Here is an 11,830-nt window from a genome sequence, read left to right on the forward strand (position 1 = left end):
CTGAAGTCCAGTCAGTCATGTCTTAATTACAAATATTCAAGTTAGTCTTCACTACTTTACTCTTCCTAAAAAGATACAGTTACAAAAATATTAACTTCTTAAAAAGATACCGTTACAAAAATATTAACTTCAACACAAGACAGAAGAGGACAATTGAAATGCTATCATGTGTAAAATCACAAAATGATACAGAAGGCACACCTTATTTCCCTAAGGGGCACATTTTTTCGAACTTCAACAGAGCTGGTAATTTCAAATATTTAAAAAAAAAAAAAAAAGTGTTGAATGAGCATACAAGGACAAGTACACATAATTATTTACTTATTTTACATTTGGTAACCTGGATTGTCTGATTGGCATGACAGCACATTTTCAGTGGAGGCCTGGGGAGAAAAGCTCAACAATATAATGTACAAGATGAAGAAGAGACTATTCATTGTACAAAATTTGACAAACAGAAACAAGAATACATGTGTTCAGGTATATGCACTAGTTGTGTGTATAGCTGATAAACAGTTACAACAGAATTTAAGATTTACATAAAACCTGACATATTAGAGCATTATAATAAACACGGATAGTAACAGAAAGAGGGTGGAAGAGACAGTTGTTATATACATACAGTATAGTTTGTGAACATACATTTTAGACATTCAATTGTTAAACAGATTTAAAGGCAAGGCTTATTTAACTGTCTTAGCACGTTGAATGTTTTTTTACTGCACTTGTTCTGTACTGCAATCTCAAGAGTTTATGAGAAAAAGAAAAAGGAAAACGTGACTCTGCCCGCGTTAACAGGGTTGACTGAAATGTGGTAACCAAGATAAAAAACTCAAATCGCTCTGTGCCATCAGTGAAAACACATACTCACAAATTAGGTACTCTAATTTAACCTTTCTTCTTACTTTAAATACATTTCACTTTCCAATGTATTTTCATATTCACTCTTGCCAGCTCTACTTACTACAAATTCGCAGTGACAAATAACTAGCCTCTCAGTCATAATTATCACACACTCCATTGCCAATACTTTGATCTCTGACACACACACACACACACACACAAACATACACCATTCTTACATGCATACAAATATTTCAGGGATGGGCAATAATGCCCTTCTAGCCCTGTCAATATAGCAAAACAGTCAAACCCATAATAAGTGTCCAAGTTGTTCTTAAAAACATGCAAACTATTGTTTGCTTTAATATAAACTGGTAGTGTATTCCATGCATCAGGTACCTTCTCAGAAAACCAGTTAGCACATCTCTCATTCCTACATAATCTTCTATACATAGGCTGTCTGATGATTCTGTTACTTTTTGATAACTCCAAACATTCCCAGAGGTAGTAGTCTGTAAATGCCCTATATACCTGAATAAGGTCTCCTCTTAAAGGAAAACTCCACCCACGTCACATTTTTCTTTCCAAAAAGTTTTTTTCCTTCCCTGTAATCCAAGACTAAACACTTTGAATACAGAAAAAAAAAAAATTTAATAATTATTTTGCCCTTCTTTCCTGCATTTGTCTCATCTGTTATATCATATCAGCTACGAAGAATGACACGGTAATTAAGTCAGGTCACTTATCCCAACAACAGAGCCATTAAGAAAATAATGACATTTAAATGTGCCTCATCAGTTACAGATTGCCAGCATCACACCTCAGATAAAGAGTCTTGCCTGGAGTATGAACAAAGGCAGAGCTTTCAAGGCTAGTTTTCAGATGCAAATATTTTTTTTCCATTCTGTTTAATAACACTCAGTACCACAAAGAAAGAAAGCAATTATGTTAATCTAACTCTTCTTACTCTGTCAGTATATGACTTTGCATTTTTCTACACTGCAATTTTGGCAAAACTGCACATTTCTTCTGGTGTTGGGGAAAGAAGATAAACAAATATTTTAATTCTATCTACAATACTTAAAATTGAAAATGCAACACAAACTATCTCAGCCCAAGTAACACCTATTAATCACAGGGGTCAGATTTCTCACACTTTAACACTGAACTACAGTTGTTACTTTGAAAAAAAACAATTAACTCTGCTACATTTTCAAGTCTGTCATTCAAACATTCATTAAAATGCTGCAACAGAGATGGCCACTAATGAAAATCAAAGGAAGCGAATTAAAAATGTGGATTAATAGTGACAGTGAAAAGTAAGCAGTCACAGCAATATTGTAAACTTATGAGAGAAAACCACAGTAAATGATTCCATCATAAGGATTTCTTTCTGTCCCTCTAACATGACATCAGGAAGGTGAAGGCATTGACTGTAAAACAAAATAATGCTAGCCATGACAGCCTCCTTCAGATTTTGGGGTACAACAAATTAGAAAATAATAGTAACCATGTATTTTGATAGCGGCATTAGCAATGCAGAAAAATTCAAGATTTGCTGAAAAACATTTTTTTCAGTTTTGGGGTGCGGTTCTCCTTTAAATATCTAGATGAGACGCTGTACAAGTTCAGATATTTTAGCCCTTCATATCCATGTCCTTGGTATATTTAATCTGTACTTTTTTCCAGTTTACTTAGGTTTGTTTTCTTATCATTTTTCTGTATTGTTTTGCGTCTAATGTAACTTACTAAAAGTTATTTTTTCATTTCTGATTTCCTAAACTTTATATATCTTTTTATACAACCTACAGTTCTATAATAAGAAGTTATGTACTCACCATAACGTTCCATCTGAGTAGGCAAACTTCATTTGTCAGCAACCTATGGGATTCGGATCTGACCTCGGATCCGAGCCGGCAGTTTTCAACAGCTTTAGATCCGAGCTCCAAGCTCTTCCCCCTACCCATAATCCCCTGTCAACCCTGACTGACCTCAGATCAAGTTTGCCCAAAAGCAGATACTGCTCGAAGACTAATACTTTCAAGATAAAGTGGGTAGCACCCATGGACCAGAGTATGAAAACATTCATAAGTGAGGGGGCAGGAGGGAGGGACGATTGCTGACAAATGAAGTTTACCTACTCAGATGGAACATTATGGTGAGTACATAACCTCTTAATCTGAAGTAGTTAACTTCATTTGTGCAGCAACCTATGGGACAGAGTCCCCAGCTACCTGAACCTTGAGCGGCCTTCATGGAAGGATGTTTCGGAGCACTGCAGATCCAAAGGATGCTCTCCCTCTTGAGATAATGTCCAATTTATAGTGATTGATAAAGGTATGAGATGAGGCCCAAGTGGCTGCCGAACAAATATCATCCAAAGAGACTCTAGCTCTAAAAGCCGCAGAGGTAGATATAGACAGAGTAGAGTGGGCATGGACTCCCTGAGGTGCGGGCCTGCCAGAACTTTCATATGCTAAAAGGATACACTGCGAAATCCATCTAGACAGCGTGACTTTAGACACAGATTTACCCAAGTTAGATTTGGCAAAGGAGACGAACAACTGGTTAGACTGCCTATGACCAGATGTCCTGTGGATGTAAAAGCGAAGTTGTCTATGCACATCCAGTGAGTGTAATTTGTATTCCACCTTTGTTTTGGTAATTAGGGAAGAAGACTGGTAGGTTGATGGACTGGTTAATATTCGATTCAGAGGCAATCTTGGGAAGAAAGGAGGGATTGGTCCTGAGGTAAACTCTATCCTTGTGAAAAGTCAAATATGGGGGGTTTTACACAGAGGGCCTGTAGTTCAGAGACCCTTCGAGCCGAGGTGATGGCGACAAGAAAGGCCGTTTTCCATAACAAGAATTTAAGATCTACTAAAGCTGCAGGCTCAAACAGGGGAGTTGTTAAGGCCTGAAGCACCAGCATTAAATCGCAAGGAGGGACTACCATCCTTCACTGGAGGTCTGAGCAGAAAGTTGCCCTTCAAAAAAGTCTTACACAATTTTGTGGTGATCAAAGGGCCCAGTTAATTTCCCAAGTGATAATGAGAGATAGCTGCTAGTTGAACCTTGACTGTGGAGGATCTAGCCCCCTGATGAAACAGCCCTGACAGGAAGTCTAATACCGCTGGCAAAGGAGCTGTGAAAGGATTCAAATTTCGACGTTCCGCCCAAATGGAAAAACGTTTCCATTTGCTACTATAGATCTTTCTAGTAGAAGGCTTGTGCGCTGCTACTAGAATAGTTTTAACTGGGGAAGAGATACCGGGAGTCCTAGCTACAAGTGGAACTGGAGCAGCCAAGCTGTGAGATTGAGAATGTCCAGATTCGGGACTGGGAGATCTAGGGGTTGGGATATTAGATCCGGTAGGGGATCCAGAATCCAAGGAGGATTCACCAGATGAGACCAAAGGTAAGGGAACCTGGTTTGACGAGGCCAGAATAGGACAATGAGGATTATCCTGCTCCCCAACCAGCTAGCTTTCTGTAGAAACTTTAGCATCGGAGGAAGAGGAGGGTAGGCATAAAGTAGACCGGGAGGCCAAGCATGCACCAGAGCGTCTCTTGGAGGTTCCCCGGAGGGGGAAATAAGAGCAAAGTAATCGTAACATTTTGTGTTCGAGGGAGAAGCAACAGGGTTGACCCCATTCGGCGAAAATCCGATTCGCCATCTCGGGATTCAGAGACCACTTGTGAGGTAACAGGATGGTGCGACTTAGTCTGTCCGCTAGGATGTTGGACCGCCCTGGTACATGCGTTGCTATAAGAAAGCGGTTGGTGGAGATCACCCATTCCCACACCCTCATGGCCTCTCGACAGAGGGGGTAGGACCTGGTTCCCCCCCCGTTTGTTGATATACCAGACAACAGGCATATTGTCCGACTGTCAACAAATATCATCCAAAGAGACTCTAGCTCTAAAAGCCGCAGAGGTAGATATAGACAGAGAAGAGTGGGCATGGACTCCCTGAGGTGCGGGCCTGCCAGAACTTTCATATGCTAAAAGTATACACCGCGAAATCCATCTAGACAGCGTGACTTTAGACACAGATTTACCAAAGTTAGATTTGGCAAAGGAGACGAACAACTGGTCAGACTGCCTATGACCAGATGTCCTGTGGATGTAAAAGAGAAGTTGTCTATGCACATCCAGTGAGTGTAATTTGTATTCCCCCTTTGTTTTGGTAATTAGGGAAGAAGACTGGTAGGTTGATGGACTGGTTAATATTCGATTCAGAGGCAATCTTGGGAAGAAAGGAGGGATTGGTCCTGAGGTAAACTCTATCCTTGTGAAAAGTCAAATATGGGGGTTTTACACAGAGGGCCTGTAGTTCAGAGACCCTTCGAGCCGAGGTGATGGCGACAAGAAAGGCCGTTTTCCATAACAAGAATTTAAGATCTACTAAAGCTGCAGGCTCAAACGGGGGAGCTGTTAAGGCCTGAAGCACCAGCGTTAAATCGCAAGGAGGGACTACATCCTTCACTGGAGGTCTGAGCAGAAAGTTGCCCTTCAAAAAAGTCTTGCACAATTTCGTGGTGATCAAAGGGCCCAGTTCATTTCCCAAGTGATAATGAGAGATAGCTGCTAGTTGAACCTTGACCGTGGAGGAGCTAGCCCCCTGATGAAACAGCCCTGACAGGAAGTCTAATACCGCTGGCAAAGGAGCTGTGAAAGGATCCAAATTTCGACGTTCCGCCCAAATGGAAAAACGTTTCCATTTGCTACTATAGATCTTTCTAGTAGAAGGCTTGTGCGCTGCTACTAGAATAGTTTTAACTGGGGAAGAGATACCGTGAGTCCTAGCTACAAGTGGAACTGGAGCAACCAAGCTGTGAGCTTGAGATTGTCCAGATTCGGGACTGGGAGATCTAGGGGTTGGGATATTAGATCCTCAACCCACACTGGTCTGGCGGGACGTGTTGGATGGCTCTTTTTTCCAGCAACTATTGGATTTCTGTTGCTGCGGCCTCCCTCTGATCGGGTGGGACATCGGGGAGGTATCTGGGGCTGCATGGTTAAAGAGAAAAGGGAATCGGATATCCTCTGGATAGAATGCAAAGCACCCAGCGGTCTGTCGTGATGGACTCCCAAGCTGCTAGGTGCTTCGAGAAACACCCCCAGACTGCCTCCAGAGTGGAGCAGTCGGGCAATCCCTCAGAGGTGTTGCGTGGGTTGGTCCGAGAAGGGTCTCTGGATCCAAAGTTCCACGGGCCCCCTCTGCCTCTAGGGCGGCGTCCACCCTGACTTCCTCTGCCGTGGAAGGGCTAGGAGTCCGGAGCAGGACGGGACTGTTGCGACTTCCGGAACCACATCTTCTTCTGTCCCTTTTGGTTCTTGGAGAAGGACCTCTGGGGAGTAGAGAAGCGGACTCCAACGGCAGATAATGTCTTCCCGTCCTTCTTGCTCTGGACCAAGGTATCGCAAACAGTTTTGCCAAAAAGGGCAGGACCATCGAAAGGGGCATTAGCGAAAGACGCCTTGAAGGGTTCCGCGAAATCACAGTGCCGGAGCCAGGCCTGACGCCTCATAACAAGGCCTGCTCCGCTGGCTCTAGCGGCTCCCTCCGTGGCATGGGACAGTAGCTGCATAGAGGTGTTTGATATGGATCGGAGAGTGGCCATCCGGGTGGAGTGCAAACGCTTGTCCTCCGCCGACATGGACTCGGGGGGGGGGTGACGCAGCATACTCTTTGATAAGGTCCCGCTGCAGTCGAAGCACATGTGCCATGTAGTTCAGCGACCTCACAGAGAAGGTAGCCGAACTAAAGACCCGCTTCCCTAAACGGTCCATCGACCGAGATTCCTTGCTCGGGGGATGAACTGAGGGACTCTCCTGAGATAGTTCCCTCTTGGTGGCCACCGCCACCAACATGGCATCTACAGGGGGACCCTTACTCCAGTGGGACTTGTCAGAGAGTGGGCTAAGAATTTTGTCCGGGCGCTTGGGGACTGGCTCCACAGTGTCCTACTCCTTCCACGGCCTGGTAGTAATCAAATCTACCAGGGGGTAGGCCGGAGGGGACACCCAAAAGGTAGACGAGCCTGCTTCAAACGCCTCCAGGAACACGGATTCTTCCGAGGTAGGCTTTGGGGCAGACTACCCCCCCTTTATCCTGAGCATCTCCATGATGTCACCAAATGAGACATCTTTGGGGGGTGATCTTGGGAAGCCTTCCCCCTCCTCCAAATCAGTGTCCTCAGTCAAGGACTCGGGGGAGTACAGGTGCCTCCTTTTGCACTTTCGCTTTTGAGGAACCTCCTCGGGGGGGGGGGGCTGTCTGAGGAGGTCTCACCAGCCACGTCTTGTTCCAAAGGAACAACCTGGGACGTCAGAGCAGGCTGTCCCTGGGGCTGGGTGATGAAGTCGGGCCCAACAGAGAAGGACTGCAGGGTGGAGCCGTGGCAAGGGCCGGGGGCCTGAAATCTCTCGACAGGGCCCTCTTCACCATGTTGAATGCCGAGGGAGAGCTGCTCTCTCTCTGGGATCCGAAAGCAGACCCTCCCTCGGATCTGATGGACGGATCGGGGCCGGCGCTGAAGCGATTGGATCCGACGGACCACTAAGCTCCGACCTGGACGGAACCGAAGGCATACCGATACCGATGAGGCCACCGAGGCGGGACGGGAGTGTCGCCTCGATGACCTCAAAGGAGATCGGATCTCCTCCTCCTCCTCAGAACCCGGTGAAAAGCACAGGGACCGGATCCGAGACGGAGGAGACGCAGAAGTCCTGGAGGAAGAAGACCGCTTAGCCGGGGGGCCCGAAGCGGAGGCCTCGGCCCGCCGCTTGTGGTACTTCTCCCTCCTTTTCTCTTTCCTGGCCTCTCTCTCCTCCGGGCCTAAGGCGGGAGATTGAGTCCCGGCCGGAGGATGGAAGCAGGAGTGGCAGCCGCCGCAGCGGGAGCCACAGGAGGACCGGAGGTAGAAGCCGGATCCGGGGGCAGAAGACCCGCCAGAATCAGCTTAGACCTCCGGTCCTTGAGTGCCCTGGGGTTGAACGCCACATAGATGGAACAACCAGAAGACAGGTGTTCAACCCCAAGGCACAACACACACCGAGTGTGGCCATCCGCCGGGGACAGCTTATGGCCACACTCGGTGCACTTAGAAAAGATCGGTTTTGGGGCCTCAGCCATTTTAACTAAAAGGGAAAAACACACACGTTAGGCCCCAAACACACACACACAACCCTAACAGAACCACGAAGGAAGGGGGAGGTAAATGACAAAAAATATAGAATTAAATGAGAGGGTTTTTTACAAAAAGGGACCTGTAAACACTCAACCAAAAAACACAAGAAGAGAGAGAAAAAGGGTAAATTTTTTTCTCACAAAAGCCTCTAACGCCTGGAGCTGTAGATCAAGCTGCTGTTGGATAACTGTGGTAAACTAGATCTGAGGTCAGTCAGGGTTGGTAGGGGAGGAGCTTGGAGCTCGGATCTAAAGCTGTTGAAAACTGCCGGCTCGGATCCGAATCCCATAGGTTGCTGCACAAATGAAGTTAACTACTTTATATCTATCATTAACCAATTGGCTGAGATTGGAAAAACCCGAACCTGGATCTACTTATATACTCAGGTCCTTAAATGAATCTACAATTTCAATCACTGAGAGCTGTATTAAATATTTAACTTTCAGTCTATGCCTTTCAAATCACATATGCTTAGATTCTGATGCATCTATCAGCAGAAGATTCTTCTGTGCCCAAATGGGCCAACTTCCAGAAAGGGACACTATATCACAGTCTTAAATATGCTGCCTCCACCACTTGGCTTGGAAAACTATCCTTTCCTATTTTTCCAGATTATACTACACCTACACACACGTCATTCATTTGGTGGACAGTACAAATCAGCAACAAAATTGAGCTGCTTCACAAATGAATGACCACACATTTGAATGAATTATATTTGGTTGAATTCAAGATTTATATAGAGCTAAAACTATAAGAGTATGTGTAGGAAAATGTATGTTTCACTGAAAAGATGGTGGCTGTGAAAATGTACAAGAATGAGTTATACTAAGTATTGTGCATACTTGCGAGCATTCACAGGTTAGGTCTAGGCAAGGGGATACACTTACAGTTGTGCCTGTTTGGTGCTCTGCATGTTCTCTGGCCTTTTGTTTCTATTAGTAGTACTGTTAGGGAAAGCTTTTTTTTTTTTTTTTTTTTTTTTTTTTTTAACAATGTAATGGGTGCTAGCTCTAAGCCTGGCAGTACTACAGCCGCTAACTCTATGGTGGGCTATTAAGCAGATTCACAGACAATGGTAGAGAGATAGGTCTATATTATCCAATGGCACCTTCTTGAAACACTTCTGACAACCCATTTTGACACCCTGAACACATTACTGTAATTTTCTTACATAGTCTAGATTTTGGATACTGTGGCTATATGTAGGGCTGTTGGAACCTCTAGAAAGATTTTTCAGTCCTCCAAGCACGTGAACAAATAATTAATTTTAACTAACTGCAAAAAAGCAGCAATAAATACATTTCTATTACAACTGCTTTTGATTTGACTGCATGCATTTTTCTTTCATTCATCTCCTGCAAGGGCAACAGACAGGGACACCTGTAGCCTGACAACTACGCAATAATAACACAGAGGGGAGGCATTTAGATTTCAATAAATCTGTGTTTCAAAACGTTGTTGGTAATCTACGAATCAGAAATATTTCATGCAGATACTCAGCATCCCCTTATTTTTTAATGAAACACACAGTGCAATCCACCCATCTTTCCCACACAAGCATTAGAGACAAAAACAGCTACTCCATAGAAGTAAGCGAAGCCTGAAGTGCAACATATTTGGTGGGTGTAACTTCAATAAAAGTTGGCTGCGTCCATCCATTTTGACACCTAGTTGGACAATTTTATTATGAATGCCGTTGAAGTGATGCAGTAATCGGCGATCTTATTAAAATGTATGGGATAATCTCTCATTGAAATCAACAGAGGCAAATGAAGGACACCTCAGGATGTCTATCTCAAAGCCATAGCAAAGGCTGAAGAACTTACATGTGTGCCTGTAACAGGCTTTATTTTCGCTGTATAGCAATAGCTGCAACAAGACTTTATGTAATTGTCAGCAGTTACCCAAACGAAGAAATGGATTTCCTTGCTGTTCCTGTAAGGCTGCAGTACTGTTAAAATATTTATGCTTTGAATTCAAAATAGAAAACACGTAACTGTCAGGACACTATGTAAATAACGAGACCTAAATGCATACAATTTTAGTAATATTTCATTTGCAGATAATCAAAATACAACGCCAAATTATCGTGGAACTTAAACAAATGGCATGCTTTGCAAAGAAAACTGACAAGACTACGGCCGTTCCTACTTCCACTCGTTTTAAAAGAGAATAGTTACTTATTGTTTGCAGTTCCTGTCAAATTTGGCAAGTAGACAGATACATACATATAAAAATAGATCAAACATCTTATAGGCAAAACCCTGAGTGCAATATTAAGATCGGCATTCCATTAAAATACACCCATGTTATAAGGGAATGTCCAGTCTTTTTCTCAAGCATGCAACAAATACAACCCGCTTTACACACTTTACCAAACCACGTCAGCAAACAGCTCCTTGGGAGGACACCTCTTTGTTTATTCGCGAGTGATAAACTGACTACTATTTACATGCCACTATATAACTTTCAAACAGTTGTCACTTACTAACTTAGTAGCTCTGTATGGCCCGGGTGTAATAATGCGACTTTCCATCTACCTTTCCGATGCTAACAATCTCAGTTCTTAAAAAAATACCCCCTAAACCATGAACCTAAAGTTTATATTTAAACATCTCATATCACGAAGTAAATAAACTTCAATACAGTAGCCACTGTCCCCGCGAGAGTCGTGCTACAGTTTGAATAAAGTGCCTAGCCGTGGCGTGCTGATTAATTGGATGAACGTAAGCACGTACGGAAAAGTAAATAAGGAATGGATGCATGTTCCAAAAGGTAGTATTTACTGAATCCAAAGTGATGTAACTGTCTTTGCAACTGAAAGTGTCATGTTTATTTTTACATTTGTCACTTTGCTTGTTAAGAAATCAAGAGGTGGGCAGTCATGGAAAATGAGCTGTTTGGTGAAGACTCAGCAAACCCATCTTTCCTTACTCTTACTTAAGTAAACTAAATAAAGTAAATAAATACATGTCACTAGCAGTTTTATTAACTCACATAAAGAAAATGTAGTCAGACGAGGATTAAAAACGGTAATGCAACAACTTAAAGTGTTTGCATTGGCTGCTCATGTCTCTAAATATATAATCTCCAAAACAGAAAACGCTACCTGTCATAAAGTGGAACAAGTGAATAAAGAAAGAAGTTATGTCTTACCATAACGTTCCATCTGTATTGTTGATCCTCGTCCACTCATTACGTATGGGTTATGGTTCCGATATCGGAACCGATGCGGCCATATACCAAGCTCACGCCAGCGATAAACTCTCGAGCTAAGCAATCTCTTACCCATAATCCCCCTCTCCCTGTTACCTCAGATTGAGTTTGCAAGTCAGAAAAAGGTAGAGGCTATCTCTGGTCAAATGACCTAAAGAGAAGGATGGTGAGATCCACTAGAAGCCATAGGAGGGGGAAGGAGGGAGGGTCGTAATGAGTGGACGAGGATCAGCAATACAGATGGAACGTTATGGTAAGGCATAACTTCTTTATCTGATATTGTTGATCCTCGTCCACCTCCTTACGTATGGGACAGAGTCCCCAGCTACCTCTATTCCTGGGAAGCTTTCACATTCCTGAGCACCATAGAACCAAAAGATCCTCTTCCCCTGGAGGCCAAGTCCAACTTGTAATGATTGATAAAGGTATGAGGAGTGGCCCAAGTTGCAGCTGCACAGATGTCATGTAAAGAGGCTCTGGCATGGAAGGCAGCAGAAGTTGCCACTGACCTTGTTGATTGAGCCTTGATGGTAGTTGGCAAAGAAGTATTGTGTACCGAATAAATACGGGTC

The 11,830-nt window shown here is 43.6% G+C and overlaps 1 protein-coding gene across 1 annotated transcript in view; it reads right to left on the minus strand.

Moving 5' to 3' along the window:
* The window catches only part of DEPDC1 (DEP domain containing 1), a 1,033,362-nt gene extending 1,022,654 nt beyond the window's left edge, over positions 1-10,708 (minus strand). The window contains exon 1 of the mRNA XM_044085606.1: positions 10,531-10,708. Within this exon, the coding sequence (XP_043941541.1) occupies positions 10,531-10,578 (48 nt within the window). The 5' untranslated portion in view covers positions 10,579-10,708. The remainder of the gene's footprint in view (positions 1-10,530) is intronic.
* Positions 10,709-11,830: the final 1,122 nt, after the last annotated feature.

This window comes from Protopterus annectens, chromosome 10.part0 (genome assembly GCF_019279795.1).
Source record: "Protopterus annectens isolate FY-2018-M chromosome 10.part0, PAN1.0, whole genome shotgun sequence".
Classification (NCBI taxonomy): domain Eukaryota; kingdom Metazoa; phylum Chordata; order Ceratodontiformes; family Protopteridae; genus Protopterus; species Protopterus annectens.